General features: G+C 43.1%; 2 protein-coding genes across 7 annotated transcripts in view; one reads left to right on the top strand and one right to left on the bottom strand.

Moving 5' to 3' along the window:
• Positions 1–21,304, bottom strand: part of LOC139407080 (laminin, alpha 2) — a 138,841-nt gene extending 117,537 nt beyond the window's left edge. For all 6 annotated transcript variants that reach the window (XM_071150427.1, XM_071150428.1, XM_071150429.1 and 3 more), the window contains exon 1: positions 21,164–21,304. In XM_071150427.1, coding sequence (XP_071006528.1) covers positions 21,164–21,230 — 67 coding nt within the window. In that variant the 5' untranslated portion in view covers positions 21,231–21,304. The remainder of the gene's footprint in view (positions 1–21,163) is intronic.
• An 821-nt stretch (positions 21,305–22,125) lies between these two features.
• Positions 22,126–24,470, top strand: LOC139407079 (vesicular inhibitory amino acid transporter). The gene is made up of 2 exons (XM_071150426.1): positions 22,126–22,392; positions 23,322–24,470. Exons 1-2 carry the CDS (start codon positions 22,126–22,128, stop codon positions 24,468–24,470), a joined length of 1,416 nt encoding a protein of 471 aa, XP_071006527.1.
• The last annotated feature ends 1,293 nt before the right edge of the window (positions 24,471–25,763 follow it).

The raw sequence follows: 25,763 nt of genomic DNA, 5'->3' as shown, positions 1-25,763 counted from the left end.
GAGTTTTTCTCAACGGACGGACGGCAATTTCTCTTCGCTTGTACCGAGGTCAAGATTTCAAATTCTCATCAGAGGCAACAGAGGGAGGAATAGTCACGGAATAAGAAAGGACTATCATCAGCTATTATCATACTTTACATTATTACTGTATAATCTAAATGTCAATGGTTATGGCTAAGTACCTCATACTGCTCCTAAATTACACTGGCCTTTTAACTGACCCAACTTGTATTTTTAGGCATTGATGTTCACATACAGACAGTTGTGTCCCACATACTGTTGCTCTATTGATTTCCAACAGTGATAAGCCAAACAGGCTACAGTATGTATGCTGCTAGGGGACCTGCTACTGCTATTGTACGTTAGTATTTTATTGAATAAGGAGAGGGTGGGTTTCTGATCGTGGGCCTGTGTTTGATATATGAAGTATGGATGACAAGGCTGGGCTGAGTCTATCTCTCCGTGCTCTCTCCAGCCTCGGATCAATACTACTGTGGATGCAGCTCCCATTCACATCATGCTTCTGCTGATTCTTCATCCAAGTTGATAAAACAAATGATTGTTTCATGCTGACTCTCCCGCTAGAGTTGTCTGCCAGATTCTTAGAAAGAGATGGATCTTTCTCGCCTAACATCTAACAGTTTTCCAAGTGTGGTTCTTTTCCCTTCATTCAAAATGAATGCCTGGCCTACAAAGTCTGACCGGCTCAATGTCAGGAATAAGAAGATATACAGTACTGTAGATCTACTTGAAAGATTTCTAGTTTGTCATGAAACATCTGCTTCACATTTAGAATACTCAGTTGATATGCAACACTACTTGCTTGTTGCGTAATGCATTGTAGTAAAGATTCATCCAGGAATAAACATACACAGTATTACTGTAAAAAGAAAAGCAACCAAAAACGTAGTTGTTTCAACAGATTATTATTAAGTAACTAGTTCCACAGCATTTTGTTTTGTTTACTCAACTTTTTGGTCCAAGAGTTACCTGAATAACAACAACAAAAAATAATTAGCCAAAACAGGTCCGACTTGAGGAAACATTGACAAAAATTCACTGAATTTAAAACGATGTGTTTGCTCAATTTGTCTCATATGTTCTTTTAACTAAACTTAACAAAAATATAGAAGCAAAATGCAACAATTTCAATGATGTTACTGAGTTGCAGTTTATATAAGGAAATCTGTCAATCCAAATAAAAAAAATTAGGCCCTAATCTTTGGATTTCACTTGACTGAGCAGCGGCGCAGGCATGGGTGGACCTGGAAGGGCATGGGACCACCCACTGGGAAGCCAGGACCTGCCAATCAAAATTAGTTATTCCACACACCAGCGCTTTATTACAGGCATAAATACTTCTCAGTATCATCAGGTGTCTGGGTGGCTGCTCTCAGACGATCCCGCAGGTGAAGAAGCTGGATGTGGAGGTCCTGGGCTGGCATGGTTACATGTGGTCTGCAGTTGTGAGGCTGGTTGGACGTACTGCCAAATTCTTTGAAATGACATTCTTTAAAATGACGGCTTATGGTAGAGAAATTAACATTCAATTATCTGGCAACAGCTCTGGTGGACATTCCTGCAGTCAGCATGCCAATTGCACGCTCCCTCAAAACTTCAGAGGCATTGTGTTGTTTGTCAAAACTGCACATTTTAGAGTGGCCTTTTATTTCCCCCGCACAAGGTGCACCTGTGTAATGATCATGCTGTTTAATCAGATTCTTGATTTGCCACACCTTTCAGGTGGGTGGATTATCTTGACAAAGGACATATGCTCAATAACAGGGATGTAAACAAATATGTGCCTCAAAAATTAGGGAAATAATTTTTGTGCATATGGAACATTTATGGGATCTTTTATTTCAGCTCATGACACATGGGACCAACACTTTACATGTTGGGTTTATATTTTTGTTCAATATATAAATTATTATTTGGGCATCTTAACTACAGAAGGCTGTTCAACATCTATTGTTTTCAACTTATATATTTGACATACATGATTACATTGTGCATGTTCATTTATACAGCAATTATTATTCAATCATGTCCTCACCGGGGATTTGAACTCACAACCTCTTGGTTCATGGCATTCCGAGTTTCCTGCTACACCACCATGTCTGTGTCAATGTAGTTAATCAGACTATTCTCTCATCATTGGTTTGATTGACTTATTTAAGCATTCTATGTTTTTCTAATGTTGGTGGGGCATATTACTTTTAATGTTACTCCTTAATCACTATGATCAGTAAAATATTTTTCTTGAGTATACCTTCAACAGAGCTGAGATTTACTTTGAAGTGCAAAGTGTAGCAATACAGGTGAAATCAGTTATTGATACAGACATGGGGGCGTAGCAGGAAGATTGGAATGCTGTGAACCAAGAGATTGTGAGTACAAATCACAGATGAGAGGTTGAATAATTTTTACTCTATAAATTAAGATGCACAATGTCAATCATATGTCAAATATGTAAGTTGAAAACATTGTATGTTAAAAGCACTCTGTGTAACTAGTTCCACAGCCTTTTTATAAGGTTAGATGCCCAAATAATAATTTCTAGTTAAATGAACACATGAGACAATTTGAGCAAACACATCATTTTAAGTTGACTGAATTCTTGCCTACGTTTTCTCATGTTGGAGCTAAGTTTGGGCTAACTAAAAATGCTACGTTCAGCTAACACTTTGATTGAAAAGTTGAGTAAATAAAAAAAAACCTGTGGAACCAGTTACTTAATAATATTTGGTTGAAACAAGTAGATATTTTTACAGTGTACAACAACATATAGGCTCGGGACAATAGGCTACTTCCGGACTCCCTGCTCTCCCAGTTTTCACACCCTGATCAGTTTCACCTGTCTTGTGATTGTCTCCACCCCCCTCCAGGTGTCACCCATCTTCCCCATCATCCCCTGTGTATTTATCCCTGTGTGCTCTGTTTGTCTGTTGCCAATTCATTTTGTTTGTTAGGTCAACCAGCGTTTTTGTTCTCAGCTCCTGCTTTTCCCAGTCTCTCTTTTTCTAGCACTCCTGGTTTTGACCCTTGCCTTTCCTGACTCTGTGCCTGCCTGCCTGACCACTCTGCCTGCCTCTGCCGCTGAGCCTGCCTGCCGACCTCTACCTTTGCCACACCTCTGGATTGTTGACCTCGGCCTACACTGACCCTGAGCCTGCCTGCCGACCTGTAACTTTGCCCCACCTCTGGATTGTTAACCTCTGCCTAAACTGACCCTGAGCCTGCCTGCCGTCCGGTACCGCTGCCCCACCTCTGGTCTACTGGCCCCTGCCTACATTGACCTGTCTACTGATTGCCCCGGTTCGAATATTAAACCATTGTCAATATGACATGTCTGCATCTGGGTCTTAACTTAATTTGTGATAGTAGTTGAAACATATTGAACAGTGAAGAAGGCCCTGCTCTGACATATGCCAGCAGACTGTTTGGTTGTCCTTGAGATCCGTGTCCACATTAGACAGTTTAATCCTGATGCTTAATGTGTCTGGTAAAAAATGAGTACATCTTAAAGGGGTCACGCAGCTGCCCATTGATTGATACGGCAGTATTTATTTTTCAACTTGCCTGTATTCATCATCGTGGCAGGGTGCACCTTTAACACGCTACATTATATCTGCTCAATGCCAAAGCCCAGTGGTGTAGCACTCAATCACTCCTCTAGATGGGTCACCTGTCCAGTCATCAGCCTTAGCCTCAGACGTGTGTTTGTGCGCTCGTGTGTTTGTGTGCACTCTCCAACACACATCAGTCTCACACTGCACACGTACTGCAGGGGATCGATACAGGTCTGACACAAGGACAGCATCACCACGACAGCCCCAAAGACGGATACATATTCTCAAATAGAAATCCAACTAAAAAATCCATCCATAAGATGAAATATACATTTTGGCATAAATTGTGATGGCTAGCAAAGCTCACTATGACATATGGATTAATGTAATGCAAAGTGGCCGCTGCTTTTCTTGCTGATAGCAACATTCTATTCCAAAAAAAAAAATCCATTAGCTATTGTTTATACCCTTTCTTCTTTCTCAAGGGCTGTTAGTGTGATCACATCCCACACTGGGTGATGAGGGATTGAGAGTCCCACCAGACAATTATGGAACAGTTAAGACCTCTGTAATGCAATCTTGAGAGGGAGGAGAGGGGGTTGGAGCCCCCACCACTGACTAGCAGGCTTTGATGAAACAACATGCCGTTTCCCTAGTAACTACATCTGTGGACATCCGCTAAGAAATGAATGACTTCCTTAATAGAGGATAATGACACTTGTAATTTGCAATTGGACAAGTTTTTTTTTTTGTTGTTGTTGTTTTTTTTGTTTTAGCAATCAGTCATTCATTAGCATGTTAAAAGGCAGGATGAATGTTCTTTGGTTTCTTTCCTTTGGACCTGGATTCAGACAGAGACGTCCAGGGAGGGAAAGAAAATATGAGGCAGACAGACAGACAGACAGGAAGCAGGATGTTATACTCTAAAGGCCACATCCATGTCCTGAAGTGCTCTAGGATTACACTGAAAACACAGATCCTGACTTCCTAGACTATCAACGAGTGAAAAACAGAAATGAAAACATGCATGGATATGTAGCATGGATGGGATCAAGGCCGTATAAAGACCAGTCTGATGTCTTTGAGCAGCAGGCAAATATTCTGCAAGCTACAAAAACAGAACTTAAACAGCTGTCTCACTCCTTCCACAAATAGCCATAAAAAATATCCCAACGGATGAATCAATAAAAAACTGACCTTTCGCATCAAGTTGGAATACATCCACATCATTGATGTACATTTTCTCTGTAGTCGTAGTCCTATACGTCATTGTCTATGCATTCTTCATCATAATCAACACCATCATCATCATGACCACCATCATGATCATCCCAATTAGGCCCTATTTCAATTATCGTCATTTCAGCATAGAGCAGCTGTAAACACGGGCATTCTTTTCAGTTCACGAGACATTATATTATCTGAATTCCCTGTTTGATTCTAAAAATGAATAAAAGCAAAAGAAATGTTTAAAGACAACATGAATCCAACATGGGATCAATGAAGGTGAGACGCCTGAACTGTGAGCAGCATCTGAGAGCCTTTCAAATGCCTGCTGCACTTCAAGAAGAAATCCACTCATGGTGCCTTCAATCAATGTTTGATTTACTGCCTTGAACAATACACTGTCACCAGATGTAAGATTCATCATATTCAAGGTTGCACCATAACAGAAACAAACCATAACTAAACCCAGTCTTCTTCCTAGAACACAAATACAAAAGGATAGAGCTCTTAGAGCGCACAATCTCAGGTTATTACACAACACTTAAGAAATGAAGTGTCTTTATTGAACAGTTATTTGACTGTTTTAGATTCATTTTTCTCTCTCTAAATGGAGTCATTGTAATCATGAGCATAGCAAAATGTTGTTGTGTGTGAATTTAACCTAAGCTACATTCCTTTACAGGTGTTGTGTAGTTTTTACTCTCACAAAGTCCTCCTAAAGTTATAACTAACTATTGTATGAAACGGTACATTATCCTATCCTTATTCAGGCTACTTTTCTTCAGTCTAGAAACATTTACAAGTTCACGTAAGACCATCAATTGATCATTAGAACCTATTTCAAATGTAACAAATGTTGATTGGAAGTGTGTGAGTGTTTATGTTCGTGATAAATACAGACCCAGACCAAATGTTTTCCTGAAAGCTAACCTCAGACTTGTAAACAGGAAAGCACCCAGTTTAGACCTTAATCTTGGAAGCAATACAAGCTGTCTAGACATGGAGAAGTTCACTGGGTTCCTCATGCAGGTCAAGACTATTCATGAGGCCGCAAAAGACCCTGATGGCAGGCAAATGGACAACACACACACACACACACACACACACCCATAGCTCTTGTACATCCTCAGTGATCACTCAGGTCAAGTTTGATTGAACGTGAACACACATACACACCACAGGAGGCTGGTGAGAGGTGAACAGCTCATAATAATGGCTGATATCATTACAATGACCCCAGTCCTTCCCATATAAGGTACCACCAGACGTCTATGATACACACATAAACACACAGTGCATGCAACAATCTCAGTTTAGTAGGATTCCAATGTACAGTATCGGAGAGGGAATAATTGAGAAGCTCCACTTGGGTTGTTTAATCTGCTCTTTCACTATCGAAAACACAATTCTCTTCAATTACATACCACCAAAATGAGGTTGCATTCTATTTCATTTTATGTCAAATAAAGAGGTGCAGTCAATCTGAAAAGTCATTTCACTCGACATTGACAGAAGCACAGAGTAATTTCAATTAAATTGGCACTGATTAGCTGCCATTACTAAGTAATCATTCAGTCAGAGAAACCCAGGGTGTGTTCAGGGCTAAAAATGTAAGAATTTCATTTGAAATTCATATCGAAAATGATAGTAAAAAGGATGTGTCAGACCCAAGTGCATACCACACTGCTAAATATATATATTTGAAATTCATGACATTTCAAAGATCTTAAAGGGATACTTCTGGAATTTGGCAATGAACTTCACCAGAGTCAGATAAACTCGTGGATACCATTTTGTGTCTCTGCGTGCAGTTTGAAGGAAGTTGCTAACCAGCATTAGCACCAGTTCTAACTAGCATGCTAGTAGATACCCATAGACATCCAGTCATTGCGGTAACGCTAGTAAGCCTTGGCTCACAAAACTACCTCTAACTTCCTTCATACTGGACACAGAGACATACAAATGGTATCCACAAGTTCATCTGACACTGGGGAAGTAGTATCCCTTAAAGTATCCCTTTAATAGGAATCTTAAGAAAGCGCTAGATCATACGCTCATTCCTCAAATGTTCTCTCCCTCCTATGGTTCTAAAACAAAACATATTAGTCAAGCTCCTGCGGAAAGTTTACAAGACTATAGTCCCTCTACTGTAGTCGTATTCTATACATAGTGACAGGCATTTCCACAAGTCAACTTGATAGAAACAGATTTGAAGATCAACCAGTGCAACAAAATGATTTGATATGAGCTCGTAATGGTGCCGATGTGATGTTCCACCAACTGTGATTCTATCGCAACTGCCATCAGGAGCTACCTCTCTGACTGAGAGAGAGAACACTCTTGAGACTTCGTTACTTCATCAAATTCACACGTACACTTTTCTATGACAATAGATCTTCTCTCAGAATTCAAGTCTGAAAGTGATTTCCCCAGTCCCCCCCTACTCCCCACCGCCCCTCAAGACTGGGGCCCACTGGAATGTCCTATGACAACAAGTGTGTCTTTCCCAACAGCTCTGAGACAACACTACCCACCGTCCTCGTCCTTCAGTGACAGCACAATCGTAAAATCATCTGAATGCCTTCTCTTCTTCTATTAATGGACGATATTAGCCAGGCAGGTCACTCTCCTCCCTCCCTTACCTTACCCTAGCTGCTCCTCTCCTCTCCCGTCCCCTCCACAGTAAGTGGTCACTGTGATTTAACGCGATGCGGCCCAGTCATCGGTAAATCTTCCATGAAGCAGCCTGTGTCCGGCAGTAGGATCCCCAGGGTGATTTAACATGGTAACCATCCCAGTTTCATTAGGACTCGACCTCTTACAAGGCTGAAGCACTTCCTCATGACAAACCCAGCCAAGGCCAAAGCAAACAAGCCAATGCTCCTTACATGTTTATAAAAGGAAGTAGTGGATATCTCTCCCTCTGCTGATTTACAATGTTACGAGCATATAGATATGACTCAAACAACTTAATTAATTCCAACGGATGTTAGTTGTTTGGTTCTTCTTCAATTCTAATGAGAGGGATTGTAGTTTGGTTCAAATGCTAATAGAATATACTGTAATACATGATCAATGACACATAGGGCAACATTTGTATTTGTAGTTTTATTTGATGTCCTATTAAGAGCAAGATAGACATGGGCTAGTGATGAAACTCCCCTCAATTTCAACATGAATGATGACAGCATGAATGATGTATGGCAAGGCAAACAGGTTTCTACACTACAGTAGCCCTACAAGCCAAATGAGAAAGATATATAAAGATATACAGTATAAATTGTGCAGTAAATTCCTAGGCCACACAACCTGCAGTATTCCCTGCCCTGTTCTGGTGAGCTTGTTTCCCACTGCAGGTTACTGTGTTTTCCTGATGGAGATTAACAATATGTAGTAAACTGCTATAAATTGCAGGTTTTACTGCAAGTAAAGATGCTGCGAGTCGTAATTCACATATTCCGTTTGACAGCTTTTTAGCAGATTTCTGCCCATAAAATGCTATAGTTCATAAAAGCGACCAGACTGCCTTTATGGCGAGTCCTTTCGTCAAATGAGAAAATGTAAGAAAATATAATTAGAATAGAACATCTGTTCGCTCTAAAGACCATTTTGTTTAAAGCGTTGAACACTGCAGTTAAAGGTCTGACTTCTAGATACTTTACTTTATTGCTTCTAAAGCGGTGCGCATGGCCCTGTAGGGGCCCATCCTGGTGCTCTGAGGTGGATGGTTTGGGCCCCTGGAAGAAACACCTGTCAAAGTGCCTTAAAGTGAGGAGGAGCCCCAGCCCCACCTCCAGCTCTGGTCCCAGCCCCACCTCCAGCTCTGGTCCCAGACCCACCTCTATCTCTGGCCCCAGCCCCACCTCTATCTCTGGTCCCAGCCCCAACTCCAGCTCTGGTCCCAACCACACCTCCAGCTCTGGTCCCAACCCCACCTCCAGCTCTGTTCCCAGCCCCGCTTCCAGCTCTGGTCCCAGCCCCACCTCTATCTCTAGTCCCAGCCCCACCTCCAGCTCTGGTCCCAACCCCACCTCCAGCTCTGGCCCCAGCCCCAACTCCAGCTCTGGTCCCAGCCACACCTCCAGCTCTGGTCCCAACCCCACCTCCAGCTCTGGTCCCAGCCCCACCTCCAGCTCTGGTCCCAACCCCACCTCCAGCTCTGGTCCCAACCCCACCTCCAGCTCTGGTCCCTGCCCCACCTCCAGCTCTGGTCCCAACCCCAACTCCAGCTCTGGTCCCAACCCCACCTCCAGCTCTGGTCCCAGCCCCACCTCCAGCTCTGGTCCCAGCTCCACCTCCAGCTCTGGTCCCAGCCCCACCTCCAGCTCTGGTCCCAACCCCACCTCCATCTTTGGTCCCAACCCCACCTCCAGCTCTGGTCCCAGCCCCACCTCCAGCTCTGGCACCAGCCCCACCTCCAGCTCTTTCCCAACCCCACCTCCAGCTCTGGTTCCAGCCCCACCTCCAGCTCTTGTCCCAACCCCACCTCCAGCTCTGGTCCCAGCCCCACCTCCAGCTCTGGTCCCAGCCCCACCTCCAGCTCTGGTCCCAGTAGAGGTCGTCCGATTATGATTTTTCAATGCCGAAACCGATACCGATTATTGGAGGACCAAAAAAAGCAGATACCGATTAATCGGACAGTTTTTGTATATATATTTGAAATAATGACAATTACAACAATACTGAATGAACACTTTTATTTTAACTTAGTAATACATAAATAAAATCAATTTAGTCTCAAATAAATAATGAAACATGTTCAATTTGGTTTAAATAATGCAAAAACACAGTGTTGGAGAAGAAAGTAATATGTGCCATGTAAAAAAGCTAACGTTTAAGTTCCTTTATCAGAACATGAGAACATATGAAAGTTGGTGGTTCCTTTTAACATGAGACATCAATATTCCCAGTTAAGAAGTTTTAGGTTGTAGTTATTATAGGAATTATAGGACTATTTCTCTCTATACCATTTGTATGTCATATACCTTTGACTATTAGATATTCTTATTGGCACTATAGTATTGCCAGCCTAATCTCGGGAGTTGATAGGCTTGAAGTAAACAGCGCTGTGCTTCAAGCATTGCGAAGAGCTGCAAGCGCAGGAAAGTGCTGTTTGAATAAATGCTTACGAGCCTGCTGCTGCCTACCACTGCTCAGTCAGACTGCTCTATCAAATATAAAATCATAAACTTAATTATAATAAACACACAGAAATATGAGCCTTAGGTCATTAATATGGTCAAATCCTCCGGAAACTATCATTTCGAAAACAAAACGTTTATTCTTTCAGTGAAATACGGAACCGTTACGTATTTTATCTAACGGGTGGCATCCCTAAGTCTAAATATTCCTGTTACATTGTACAACCTTCAATGTTATGTCATAATTATGTCAAATTCTTGCAAATTAATTACGGTCATTGTTAGGAAGGAATGGTCTTCACACAGTTCGGAACGAGCCAGGCGGCCCAAACCTCTGCATATTCCCTGACTCTGCTTGCACTGAACGCAAGAGAAGTGACACAATTTCCCTAGTTAATATTGCCTGCTAACATGAATTTATTTTAACTAAATATGCAGCTCTGGTCCCAACCCCACCTCCAGCACTGCTTCCAGCCCCACCTCCAGTTCTGGCCTCAGCCCCACCTCCAGCCCCACCTCCAGTTCTGGCCTCAGCCCCACCTCCAGCTCTGGTCCCAACCCCACCTCCAGCTCTGGTTCCAGGCCAACTTCTATCTCTGGCCCCAGCCCCACCTCCAGCTCTGGTCCCAACCCCACCTCCAGCTCTGGCCCCAACCCCACCTCCAGCTCTGGTCCCAGCCGAACTTCTATCTCTGGCCCCAACCCCACCTCCAGCTCTGCTTCCAGCCCCACCTCCAGTTCTGGCCTTAGCCCCACCTCCAGCTCTGGTCCCAACCCCACCTCCAGCTCTGGTCCCAGCCCAACTTCTATCTCTGGCCCCAGCCTCACCTCCAGCTCTGGTCCCAACCCCACCTCAAGCTCTGCTCCCAGCCCCACCTCCAGCTCTGGTCCCAACCCCACCTCCAGCTCTGCTTCCAGCCCACCTCCAGCTCTGCTTCCAGCCCCACCTCCAGCCCCACCTCCAGTTCTGGCCTCAGCCCCACCTCCAGTTCTGGCCTCAGCCCCACCTCCAGCTCTGGCCTCAGCCCCACCTCCAGCTCTGGCCTCAGCCCCACCTCCAGCTCTGGCCCAGTGAAAGTCCAGCTGTCTAAACGGTAAACAGAATGTGGTCAGGGGGCTTCTGTTTGGCTAAATAAATAATGCCATGGAAGAAGAAGGTGACTCAGACTGTCTGAAAGGACAAGACCAGGAGAAAAAGTGTGTCTACGTGTGTGCATGTGCGTGCGTGTTGTGTCTTGTGTATTGGATAGTTATGTTCCCAGACATAGGATGCACAACAGGTAGTGGGAACAGAACAGCAGTACCACAGTGGAGGGGAGAGCACATTTGGCGGTGTGCCTTCCAGAAGTTCTGTTCCTGTTATTCTACTCAAGTCTGGGCTCTGGCCTGGGAGGGGCCTCACTGTTTCTCCACCTCCCACACCCTTCCTATCTCTGCATGGGTCAGTCCAAAGGTCACATGCATTTTTCCAGTTTTACATTCCAAGTATTCTGTTCCAGTCATCAATCAAACAAGACATCTATTTACCACAACATTTACAGGACACAAATGAAAAATGGTAAAACCATTTAGTCCCCACCGCCCCCCGTTTCTCTCAATCTCAGCAGCATCGTGGACGCTGTGTACTCTCTACTTTCCCCTACAGTAAAGTTTCTCTTCCAAGAACAGCATGCACTCACATCTGTATTTTCAATTACACTATAGAGTTCCCAGCCTGGAGAATGTTGTTATTTCCTTTGATTATGGCCAGAAAGCTTTTAAATAGTGTATCCCAGAGAATATTCACTTTCTACCTTCCCCTTAGTAGACCTCAGTGGAAAAAAGTACTGATCATCTCACTTTACCAGAATCTCCTCTGTACTACGGCCCTCAGACAGTACAGCAAATCCACTGAACAATCTCAGCTATCTGAATCAAACTCAATTCGAGTGAGTTACAAAAATACAGTGGGGCAAAAAAGTATTTAGTCAGCCACCAATTGTGCAAGTTCTCCCACTTAAAAAGATGAGAGAGGCCTGTAATTTTCATCATAGGTACACTTCAACTATGACAGACAAAATGAGAGAAAAAAATCCAGCAAATCACATTGTAGGATTTTTTATGAATTAATTTGCAAATTATGGTGGAAAATAAGTATTTGGTCAATAACAAAAGTTTATCTCAATACTTTGTTATATACCCTTTGTTGGCAATGACCGAGGTCAAACGTTTTCTGTAAGTCTTCACAAGGTTTTCACACACTGTTGCTGGTATTTTGGCCCATTCCTCCATACAGATCTCCTCTAGAGCAGTGATGTTTTTGGGCTGTTACTTGGCAACACAGACTTTCAACTCCCTCCAAAGATTTTCTATGGGGTTGAGATCTGGAGACTGGCTAGGCCACTCCAGGACCTTGAAATGCTTCTTACGAAGCCACTCCTTCGTTGCCCGGGCGGTGTGTTTGGGATCATTGTCATGCTGAAAGATCCAGCCACGTTTCATCTTCAATGCCCTTGCTGATGGAAGGAGGTTTTCACTCAAATTCTCACGATACATGGCCCCATTCATTCTTTCCTGGTCCCTTTGCAGAAAAACAGGCCCAAAGCATGATGTTTCCACCCCCATGCTTCACAGTAGGTCTGGTGTTCTTTGGATGCAACTTAGCATTCTTTGTCCTCCAAACACGACAAGTTGAGTTAAATTTTTGTAATTTCTTTTATTTTTACCCCTTTTTCTCCCCAATTTCGTGGTATCCAATTGTTGTAGTAGCTACTATCTTGTCTCGTACGGGCTCGGGAGAGACGAAGGTTGAAAGTCACGCGTCCTCCCATACACAACTCAGCCAGCCGTACTGCTTCTTAACACAGCGCGCATCCAACCCGGAAGCCAGCTGCACCAATGTGTCGGAAGCTACACCGTGCACCTGGCAACCTTGGTTAGCGTGCACTGCGCCCGGCCCGCCACAGGAGTCGCTGGTTCGCGATGAGACAAGGACATCCCTACCGACCAAGCCCTCCCTAACCCGGACGACGCTAGGCCAATTGTGTGTCGCCCCACGGACCTCCCGGTCGCGGCCGGTTACGACAGAGCCTGGGCGCGAACCCAGGGACTCTGATGGCACAGCTGGCGCTGCGCCCTTAACCACTGCGCCACCCGGGAGGCCCTTGACAAGTTGAGTTTTTACCAAAAAGTTACATTTTGGTTTCATCTGACCATATGACATTCTCCCAATCTTCTTCTGGATCATCCAAATGCTCTCTAGCAAACTTCAGACGGGCCTGGACATGTACTTGCTTAAGCAGGGGGAGGAGGGGGAGGAGGGGGAGCAGGATTTGAGTCCCTGGCGGCGTAGTGTGTTACTGATGCTAGGCTTTGTTACTTTGGTCCCACCTCTCTGCAGGTCATTCACTAGGTCCCCCCATGTGGTTCTGGGATTTGTGCTCACCGTTCTTGTGATAATTTTGACCCCACGGGGTGAGATCTTGCGTGGAGCCCCAGTTTGAGGGAGATTATCAGTGGCTGACTAAATACTTTTTTTGCCCCACTGTATGCTCTGATCTTCATCTTCATGGCCAGGTCTGCCAATCAAAAATACATTCTAATTTAGTCATAGTATACCATTAGTTGATGAATCTACTAGTTAATTGGATATTTTTATTCAATAATCAAGCATTAGCGTGAAGTTGACAAGTCAGTGGTGTTTTCTGTGCATCATAAATGTGTGCAGTATGCTGTTGATAGATAAAGGCATCTAAAGCTGAATTAGTCTACCGTTTCCATTGACGGGACCTCAAACAAGACAATGTAATTTCTTAGATGAGTTTTAGAGTAGAAATAGCCCATAGAATAAGTTAAGAGTATGACAGTGAGTAAAAGACAGACTGCCTGCTGTCATGGTGGTGGTGCTACTGTATTTCATCCTCTTGTCAAGCCTAGATTAAATTAAGTCCAAACTAGAGAGATAAACACACGCGAAGGACAGTGTTCAGACTTCCTTTAGATCAAGGACAGTTTCATTTTCGGCTCACAGCTCTGTAATATCAAATAACAACTCATCTATTAATTACAGCAGCAATGGGTGTTATTAAGGTTTGAATATCAAAACTCCAAAGTGATTAAACAATTAACCGGTTTAAATGGTAGTCAGGCTAAATAGTCTGAAGTCCGACAATATGTGGGACAGTTGGTAGGTAGCAGAGAGAGCAATAAGGCAATGACTTGATATACTGTAAGGCATCCCTTTAGTAAATGTGTAAAGTTAGCTTGTTTCTCAGATGCTTATTTCATCCTGGCAATCATGTAGCTGTGATATTTATAGCTTTGCCAAAAGAAATAAGACCGGTGATATTCCAAAGATCTAAATCACAGGAATGTGACGGCAAAAAGGAAGGGTCATGATTCAGTGCGATGCTTTACCTAATGTCAGCGCTCATTCGAAATATAGGAAGACATTTTTATAATTCATTGGCTGGCAGGGAAAGAATCCTGCCGAAGCCCTTCCTCCTATTGAAATGAAGGCAGAGTGAGAATGGGGCCCCACGGTGCAATGCATGTTATACATATGTTAAAAGCCCATTCCACTTGTCGAGGTGCTATTTGTTTCCAATGAATCACAGCTAAGCACCTCCAACAGACATCTCAATAACACCTTATTTGCTGGTACAGCAATATGTGTAACAGGAAACAAATGGAAATGGGATTCAAGCACGGGAAATGGGATTCACGCCTCTCAGACGACAGGCACAGGGAAGCCAAATAGCCATTAGCTTGGGAGGCTTACGTGGGACTTAATCTCCTCTGCACAGAGCAATCTCAGGCAGGCCAGTGTGGGAACAAATACAAACACAAGGAAAGGGAAGAGACTACATACAGACCTGTGGCTACTTGAAGGATCTCTGTGACACTTCAGCACGTTGAGTTGATCCTCATTACTTTGTCTGTGCCATATGTTGTGGGTTCAACTCGCGAATGTACCACAGTCTTCTTTCAGCCAATTGAAAGGAGATCCCTTGTTGGTTGCAGTGGGGACAACTGGATGGAATGCATACATTAGCAATGCAAGCCAAACCTGATGGTGTAATACCGTGTGTAATGTCTACCCTGAGACACGGCTGGCTATGGGGTTAGGCTGATGCATGGGAACTATGGGTCGGACAAATAGTACGGTGCATGTTTCACGGTGCCAATGCACAAGGAAGAAGGCAATGACCACAACATGATTCTAATATGTCTGTATAGCGCACCTATTGACAGATAACGGAAAATACCCGATATCGCAGCCTGTGTAATTATCCACTTTTCACGCAAGATATGTGGAGAAATGTGAACTGAAATACAGACTATAACATGATTTAGACTCGCTATAGATTGAGAATATGGGCTTTAGCAAAGTCACAATGAACCTAGCTTGAAGATGTTTTTTTGAACGAGTGACTTGAGGCAAACGAGTACAGACGGCTCTAAAAATCCAAGTCCCTTCTGCAGAGCAGAGTTAAGAGTTAGCGGGTGACTGTTGGCAATACTTTGTGAAGTTGCTCTCCAAACAAGCTGCCCACGGGTTTCAAATGTGACAAGAGAATCCATTTAGTGCGATACAATGGTCAAGTACTTGGAAGCTGAGAAAACATCCAAGGAATCTCCTGTCATTCAAGCTCCCTAGAAAGGAGAAAGAACTGACTTTGTCTTTCATACACACTTAGAAAGGAATACCCATTTTCTTCTTTATTAGGTGGCATGATCTGGAAGGAAATTAGGAATTCCAGGCTATTCTGTTGCTTCTGAGAGCAAAAAACATAGCTATTAGCTATTACATCCAATAGTCCAATAGAAGACTAGGATGCTGTCATTACAGAAGCCATTTTATTAGAATGGATCAGTTCAGGAAAAGTAGGCCCTACTAATGCAGGATTCAAAAGGATGTTGAGTGTAATGTCTCAGGTAGTTGACCCCAGGTTTCTGTTCTGCTAAGTCATAGGGGACTACCCTTTTGATTAGTATTCTTCCTATTTACCTACTGTCCGGTCACAGCCAGGCCTGAGAATGCCACCTGTGAATAATTTACTTCCAAGATATCGTTCAATCATATTCTAGACCCCCAGAATCCTCAGAGGTTATGTGTCTATTTCAGGGGGTGTGAATGGTCAGACCCCTTCACCAAAATAACATATCGGCTCAGCACAGACAACATTCATATTTCATGTGCCCCTGCCTGCTAACATTTACTCTGTAGCCTGCTCCAGTGTGGTTCACCCAGAAAATCTGTAATGGGAAATATGTCACCCAACATAATAAGCATTTTATTTTTTTCCAAAAATGTCTTCTGTCCCATCTGTCGTTTGATGCATTATGAATTCAATCACATTTATTTTTTCTCTCGGTTGGCTGTGGCTTTGTTTGTAATGTAGTAATCTTAGAGGTGCTGTGAATGTGGCTGCCTGGCTGGTCTGAAGTGCAGAGTTTTGTGGTGTTTTCTCCGAGCCACACAGTGTGCACTAGAGAGGAGAGGCACTGGACTGCACTGAGGTCAGGGGCCATGACCCTGAGAGGTCAGCTGAACACTGAAGGCAATAAAAGAACATAAACACTAGTCGCATCCCATGATCGTGGAAAGGGCTATTTTTGTGTTCTTATGCTCAAACATGATTACAAAACCAATGGGGATCCCAAACGGGGGTCCCTAGGCATGTATCCTGCGTGCCCCCGTCAGTAATCCAAAAATACTAGTTCTCTAAGATTATATAATTTCAAAATGTATATACAGTACCAGTCAAAAGTTTGGACACACCTACGCATTCAAGGGTTTTTCTTTATTTTTACAATTTTGTACATTGTAGAATAATAGTGAATACATCAAAACTATGAAATAACACAAATGGAAACATTTAGTAACCAAAAAAGTGTTAAAGAAATCAAAATATATTTTATATTTGAGATTCTTCAAAGTAACCACCCTTTGCCTTGATGACAGCTTTGCACACTCTTGGCATTCTCACGACCAGCTTCATGAGGTAGTCACCTGGAATGGATTTCAATTAACAGATGTGCCTTCTTAAAAGTTAATTTGTGGAATTTCTTTCCTTCTTAATGTGTTTGAGCCAATCTGTTGTGTTGTGACAAGGTAGGGGTGGTATACAAAATATAGCCCTATTTGGTAAAAGACCAAGTCCATATTATGACAAGAACCGCTCAAATAAGCAAAGAGAAACGACAGTCCATCATTACTTTAAGACACGAAGGTCAGTCAATGCGGAAAATTTCAAGAACTTTGAAAGTTTCTTCAAGTGCAGTCACAAAAACCATCAAGCGCTATGGTGAAACTGGCTCTCATGAGGACCACCACAGGAAAGGAAGATCCCTGCTGAAGAGGGTAAGTTCATTAGAGTTACCAGCCTAAAAAATTGCAGCCCAAATAAATGCTTCACAGAGTAACAGATACATGTCAACATCGACTGTTCAGAGGAGACGGAATCATGCCTTTATGGTTGAATTGTTGAAAAAAAACTACTAAAGGACACCAATAAGAAAAAGAGACTTGCTTGGGCCAAGAAACATGAGAAACATGAGCAAAGGACAGGTGGAAATCGGTCCAAATTTGAGACTTTTCCAACTGCCGTGTCTTTGTGAGACGCAGAGTAGGTGAACAGATTATCTCCGCATGTGTAGTTCCCACACTGAAGCACAGAGGAGGAGATGTGATGGTGTGGGGGTGCTTTGCCTGTGACACTGTCTGTGATTTATTTGGAATTCAAGGCACACTTAACCAGCATGGCTACCACAGCGATACTCCATCCCATCTGGTTTGCACTTAGTGGGACTATCATTTGTTTTTCAACATGACAATTTTATTTATTTTACCTTTATTTAACTAGGCAAATCAGTTAAGAACAAATTCCTATTTTCAATGATGGCCTAGGAACAGTGGATTAACTGCCTTCTTCAGGGGCAGAACGACAGATTTTTACCTTGTCAGCTCAGGAATTCGATCTTGCAACCTTCCGGTTACTAGCCCAACGCTCTAACCTCTAGGCTACCTGCTGCCCCAATGACCCAAAACACACCTACAGGCTGTGTTAGGGCTATTTGACCAAGAAGGTAAGTCATGGATCAGATGACCTGGCCTCCACAATCACCCAACCTCAACTCAATTGAGATGGTTTGGGATGAGTTGGATCGCAGAGTGAAGGAAAAGCAGCCAACAGGTGCTCAGCATATGTGGGAACTCCTTCAAGACTGTTGAAAAAGCATTCCAGGTGAAGCTGGTTGAGAGAATGCCAAGTGGTGCACCACTGCTAAATGAATACAGGGGAAACACTGCATCAAATCATTTAAGTATATTGACAGACTTTCTATCCCAAAACCTCACTGAATCTCTTATTTCTGCCGCAATTTCAATCTAGGATACAATGAATCTCATATATTTTTACACTCCCTGTTGGAAGGGTCAGGGAAATTACAAAACACAGTGACTATGACTAAACTTCTCATCTCTCTCAGCCTTGTCACAATGACACAACAAGAAGAAATCACTAAGCATCCTCTATGATCTCAGTTACAATTTCAACCATGGATCCTTCTACCTAATAGTAACACGCTAACTTCATCTCTGTTTTGTTGACACTGATCTGAAGAACACTGTAGCAATGCACTACTCAAAACTGCCAGATGTCAAGTCAGATTCCAGTCCAGGATCAGGGCAGCATGGGTGAGGTGAAATTGACACCATGCGTTACCACAGGCCCATCCCTGTGCTACAAGGCTGTGGTGAAGTGACCATGGGGGGGGGGGGAGAGAGAGAGAGAGAGAGAGAGAGAGAGAGAGAGAGAGAGAGAGAGAGAGAGAGAGAGAGAGAGAGAGAGAGAGAGAGGCCTCCTGCAGAGACCAAAGGGTACAGTGAGAGGTCAGTCTTACATCACTTAGTCAGGACAGACAGGCCCACATCACATGAGAGCAGTGTCTCAGTGCAGCTGCTGAGTGGGAAGTATGCCATGAGGGTCAGAGGAGAAATCCCACAGCTCTCTGAAGGACTGCATATGGGGCCCATATGTGAGGCAATAGTAGTCAAAAGGTTATCGGTTCAAGTCCTGGCTGCAGGCCCTGTGCTGTGTTTAGTTGTTTATATTTATTTAAATACACAGAAATGTATTTAAACAGGGAAATCCCATTGAGACCAAGGCCTCTTTTACAAGGGAGCCCTGCACACAATCATACAAGTTCACAATATTTCCAATTCCAACGTAATAAAACATTTACACTGAACGTCGACTGAATGATTCGATTTTCTGATATTTGACTACAGTGTCCTTCTGTAAGGTCAATACTCAGACTTGTTTACTGTAGTATCGGATGCAGCTCGGGGATACATAACAGTTTTAGCACGCATGAAGTTCTATACACATACTCACGCAAATATGCTAAACAAAAACAGCCATTCAAACAGTCAGACTATTGTAAATACATGATAAACATATTTTATAGTCTCATTACCAGGAAATCTACACTTACAATGATCTTTTCTTTGACAATAAAAAATACTCAGTGCTGTTTAATGAACAAGGCCCTTCTTTCTACTGTAGGTATTTCTTCTTTTGCTATTATGCTCCCACATTTTTGTCTTCAAACAGATAGGTACAGTCAGCCATTCATGTTTTTGACAAACACAGCCATTTCAAATGATTGCCAAAGCACCCACAATTGATCAAATCATACTCTTGGCATCTTTTCATCGGTATTGACTAAGATTAATTCAGACTACAGTTGGACCCAGTTTTCATTGTCACTGTGGCAGAATGGAGTATTGATTTTTCTTCTCTATGCTCCTTTTCTCCCACAAAAGCAGTCTGCCAACAACTCTGCAGGGAAAGGTACGACCACAAAAAAGACGCGTTACGTCTTTCACGCACAAACAAACAGAAAAAACCCCAGAGAAAGTGAAAAGTAGTCCATGTGGCATTATAATACTGTTGGTGGCCTGCCAAACAGGGATGATACAGAAGTAGCTACAGTATCACAGAGGAATATCGCAGGCCTGAGAAACCTTACATGCCTGTTACAGTAGCTTCCTCTCCTCTCTCATGTTGAGTGGGCTTGTGTTGTTGCTTTTGCGTATGATCATCCATCCCAAATTCATCCAGCATCACCATCTGGACATACTTGGAGCGCCCACTAAACATCTGTTGGGCTAATTTGGTGATGCTCTAAATGACCACAAAATAACCAGCATTGGAAGAGAGACACGCTGACCTCAGTCCGCTCAGCTCTGTTATAAAACACTCCTGATAACTGATCCAAAGGGGATTATCATGATGATGACACACATAATGTCTCTCCTTCCTGTGCCTCCTTCCTGTGCATCTTTAGAAGACAGGATGAGATAGCACTATTTTTGCTTAACACCTGGCTAAATTTAGAGTCCCCGTCCCCCCCTGCCTTGGATTCCATTAACAAACACAGTGACACCTGTTAATGGACACGTGTCCCTTGCCTTTGACAGGAGAGGACACAGATCCTGCCTATCACTAACCTAGAAAACAGACACTAAACGAAGCTCTATGTGACAAAGAAGAGGGATATGTCTCAGTCATACACTGACACAAGGCACACACCTACAGTGACAGCCAATGATTACATTTCAACACATTTAACTCAGATTAAAAAAGAACATGGTTTGTATAGATAGCATCAATGTCCTATCGGAGCTGGAATCAGCATTTAAAATGAGGGAAAAGCTCTAACTTAAATCAAAGTGGATTTTTACAATTCATATCTAAGCTTAGATAGACATCAAAACACAGTTGATGATTCCAACTGATATTTCTGATAGAATCCCTTTCTGTTTTGACACTGAATGTAATGATGTGGGTACCCCATACAGTGGTGGCAGAACAAAGTTGGATGGCTAAACAATTTCTGTTGGTTTACAGCTGTCCAAACATGAAAATTCTAGAAAGAGTCTAGAATGCTTCTTTAAACTGATATTCTAAAGATATGGTTCAGAGAAGACTAATTAGAACATAAATGATATTTTCTCTACTTTTGTCACCCAAACCAATATTCTAAAGTAATTAAAAAATATATATTAATGTGTCTGTTTAATGAAAATAATAGAGTAAGCTAAAAAATAAAAGGGGAAAATTAGTATATTATTATTTTAAAAAAGGATTGGTCAAACCTGTGACTAATTCACAAATCAGAACGAAATATTTCAGATTGTGAGTAAAGCGATTTCTTGGCAAACGATCCACTCACCCCTTTGCTGCGCTCGGCTGCATTGCCATAGCAACGCTATGAGTGTAAAAAACGATAGACCTTTCATTTTCAAATCTCTTCATCAGCGTGCAGTCTGGAAGAGTCGCTTTACGTGCGACGGACTCGGCGTCTGAAATTGAGGGGAATGTCAAAGAGTGACTTTTGCAAGTTCAAGAAACTCTCCCACTCCCCCGCGCCCAATGGGAGGGGGCGTCACAGAACAGAAGTGAAGGGATCATATGTAATGGGATTCAGGGAAGAATAATACTTTTACTAAACTTTACGACGATAATGGTCTTATAATAAATAGTAAGAAACAAACTAACCTAAGTGCTGAAAACAAAATGTAACTTTCCAAGCGTTACAATGTAGGTTTGTCATTGATGCTGAGACCAGTGCAAACATGTAGGCACCCATGCTTTTGGTCCTCTATTGCTCCCTCTGGTGTTAAATCTAACTGCCATAGTTGAACTAAGGGCAACTATTTAAATATAAGTTATCTGCACAAAAGCCTTCAGCTGTTATCATATCTTGTTGTTTCAAAATAGAAATTACAACTTACAAATTCAAATGGGCCCCTCTCAGGGCCTTTGCAGAGGCAAGACATTCAATTATATCTGATTATTCTTGCATGATGGACTCATTCTTCATCTTAAAAGCCGGAAGTTATTATCCTTTGTCACAGTTCAACAGCCTGTCAATCGCCCTCATTGTGTCTCACCTGTTAGACCATTTAAATGTCAGGGAGAGCCAATTTAGCCTCTCGGGTTCATGTTGTGCGCAGTGGTCAATAAGTGTGTATGGGGTTGAGCCCCCTTAAGATTGACACTGCTGTCTGCTGGTGGTTAGAGTTTGTGATGGGGAGGGAACCATCACCTCAACAGGTAGCCTCTCTCGTCTGACCTGAGTGGCTGTTTACAGTATCATTTGCTGAAGACAGAGCCCTCTAAACACACACTAAAATGTCATTTCTAAGACTAGACTGGTTGGGGACGCAGGCAGAGCTGCTGTGGACCTCCAGGTTCCTCCATGGGGATGAGGAGAGCCTAGGGTTCGCCCAGAGGGATGAGTTGAGCAGGACCTATGGAGAGGACCAAGAGGAGACCAGGGAGTCACCCACCACCTCCAACCCAGATGGGGGAAATGAGACACCTACCAGTCCCTCCAGCAGGACCTGTCTTAAAATCACCACCTGGGAGGCAGGATGGAACGTGACCAATGCTATTCAGGTAACCAAGATAAAAATGTTTTACTTCAGACCTTAGGAAAGATGCTTCTCTATGTTTAGCTTTTATGTGTTTTTTGCCATTCTCAAGAAATGATTATGGTTATGGATGAAAATGAATGTTAGATAGTGCACTAGGTGAGCATTATCGATATTGCATTGTTGTTGTTGTGCTTAGAGGATGCATTGTAATTACAGTATATTTAATAGAAGGAATGGAAGAGCTGAGAATAGTCCTTTATAAACAAGGCCATTTCAATAACTACAGCATATTATTAGTATGTAAGTAAATATACACTTCAGCAGTTGTTCCCCCCCATTCATTTTCAAATCAACAGTGTCCCAGCCTTTTTTTATAAGATAATCAGGCTACTAACTTTCATTTGTGTTTTCTACGCCAGAGTATGATTAATTGTAAACAACTACATCTGTTCAGTTATTACCTTGTCATTGCATCATCATAATCCTCAACACCATGTACTTTTCCAGCAACACTAAATACCCAGTGTCCTATTGTCTGGACTGACTCTATCTATGTAGAGCATCTACATATGAACTCAGAATCACATTATAAACAGAGTTTGTTTATTTACATTGTTCTGCATTGCAATTTGACTTAAAGCCCGACGTTGCTCAGACTATCCATTTAGGAATTTTTTGCGAGATAAGATTGTTGTATTAATGTTGTGTGGTCTACTGAATAGTTTACAGCACGGGAAGAAATTCACTTGCGCATTTGTTAAGATTGAAGCAGAACGTTATCTTGAATGATTAAGTTTAACATCCTCTAATGTGTGGCAGTTTTCAAACAATCAAGTCTCAGGCAAAGAGCAGTAATTTACACTCTCCTTGGTGATGACTTGTACTTAGTTTGAGGAAACACTGTGTGTTCACACTCTACGTGTCGTTCACTTGTTTTCTTCTTTCTCCTAGGGTATCTTTGTTCTGGGGTTGCCTTACGCTCTCCTTCAGAGTGGCTACCTAGGATTGCTACTGCTCATTCTGGCTGCTGCCATCTGCAACTATACAGGTAAGATCCTTGTATCCTGCCTGTACGAGGACAATGAGGAAGGCCAGCCCATACGAGTGCGGGACACCTACGAGGACATCGCCAATGCCTGCTGTAAGCGCCTGTGCCCCCTCCTGGGCGGGCGGGTGGTGAACGCAGCACAGGTGATAGAGCTGATGATGACCTGTATCCTCTACCTGGTGGTCAGCACCAACCTAATGTGTCACAGCTTCTCCTTCCTCCCGCTCCCCCCCGCCGCCTGGTCCGTGATGACCTTCCTGACCCTAGTGCCCTGCATGCTGATCCAGGACCTGAGGGTGGTCTCCAGACTCAGCCTGCTCTGCTCCCTGGCCCAGTTCCTCATCACCTTCATCGTGGTGGCCTACTGCCTGCACCAAGCCCACCGCTGGTCCTGGAGGAGGATGGTCCTCTTGGTGGACTTTGAGAGGTTCCTGGTGTCCGTGGGGGTCATCATCTTCAGCTACACCTCCCAGATCTTCCTGCCCACCCTGGAGGGAAGCATGGAGGACAGGGGGGACTTCTCCGACATGATGAGCTGGACACACTCCCTGGCTTGTGTGTTGAAAACCACCTTCTCTGTGCTGGCCTTCCTCACCTGGGGTGAGGATACTAAAGAGGTGATCACTGATAACCTTCCCATTGGCCTACGCATGGTGGTCAACCTGTGTCTCCTGGCTAAGGCCCTCCTCTCCTACCCCCTGCCCTTCTACGCTGTGGCTGAGGTCCTCCAGAGCAGTGTTCTAAGGCTGGAGGGGGCGCAGGTGGGTGTGGACATGGGGACTCTGGTTCTGCGGGGTTGTCTCCTGTTGATGACCTTCCTCATGGCACTCTACATGCCCCACTTCTCCCTGCTCATGGGGCTGACGGGCAGCGTGACGGGGGCGGCCATGACCTTCATCCTGCCCTCCCTCTTCCACCTGCAGCTCAAGTGGACCACCATGAGCAGCAGGCTCAAGGCCCTGGACCTTCTAATCTTAACTCTGGGATCTCTGTGTAGTGTATCGGGGTTGGTTTGCTCCATCAAGGGAATGATTCAGGCTTTTGGGCGTTGATAAGCTCAAGCTCTGCATGAAGACTTCAAGACTTAGTGATGGTCCTCTAATTAAGTTCCCTATATCAATGTTCTGGAACCTGTAAGTTGCCTACAGCTAAAGCATAGATATAATATGTTGTATGATCAACCAAGCTATTGTTTGTGTGTTTGATTTTAATTGAGTTGATTTGAGTGATTAACACAAAGTCAGCTTGTAAAATAAAGACGTGTTTGGAAATTGTGGTAAACAATATAGTGTGACCAGATGTTTGCTTTGCTACTTATCATGGCAAAGTCACTATGATTCCTTACTGGTTTTGTTGTCTATAGCATAAACTGGAATCTGTTGTTAATTACTATTACACTTGAAAATGAAAAGTATGGCAATAAATATACCTATGTAGGAAAATATAGCTTTACAACAGTATTTCAGCATGAGAAACATTCTTGTTTATCTGTTTTGCAGACAATATGGAACATAATTGCATTTTAAAGAAACATTTCAAATTGATAGTATATTAAATGTAACCGTTTGTGCAAAGATTTGCTGAAATAAAAAACAAAACATTTTAAAGGATGTCAAATGTCGCCTAAGCCTCTAGTTCAAGAGACCAGCATGTGGAAATCAAAGTCATTAAAAATGGTCGGCACAAATGTAGGCCTATACCAGAGAAGAAGAGGTGAAGCAAGAGAGACAACTGGGCCCAAAATATGTCTTCTCCAGCAGGTGGCGGTTTCCCCTGTTTATTTTGTATAGAGGTCAATGAACGAGCGTCAAATTTGGTTAACAAAGAATTGAGTGGCTTATTTTCTACATGTGGCTTATTTGATCAAATACAAGTTTTGTAATGATTAAGCTGTTACGAGTGTACTGATATAAGTAGGACACATGACATAACGGTAACTTTGAGAAAAAACACTTTAGTTACAACAGCCACAAGGTTATAAACCCGCCTATTTCTACATATCTTAAAATGTGATTTTAAACCCAACCCTAACTACACTGCTAACCTTATGCATAACCCTAACCTTAAATTAAAACCAAAAGCCAATAGCCATTTTTTTGTGGCTGTGTTAACTAGTGGAAACCGTTGTGCCTGTTGTTCACACGCGTATCTGCCCTCTCATTGGCTAGAATGGTCCCACGTCTTCTTGCCTCTTCCCAACTGCCTTCCATTATTGAAGACATTTATTTTCATTGTTAGGGCGGACATTAGAGTACGTGGTCAATATACTGGATAACCTGTGCCTATCAAGGGTCCAGGGTTCCGGTCTAGAAGCACGGTTTTGACTGCTCCTACATTTATGCTTC

The sequence above is a fragment of the Oncorhynchus clarkii genome, chromosome 4 (genome assembly GCF_045791955.1).
Source record: "Oncorhynchus clarkii lewisi isolate Uvic-CL-2024 chromosome 4, UVic_Ocla_1.0, whole genome shotgun sequence".
NCBI lineage: Eukaryota > Metazoa > Chordata > Actinopteri > Salmoniformes > Salmonidae > Oncorhynchus > Oncorhynchus clarkii.
This window is presented reverse-complemented; position numbering and strand designations above follow the sequence as displayed.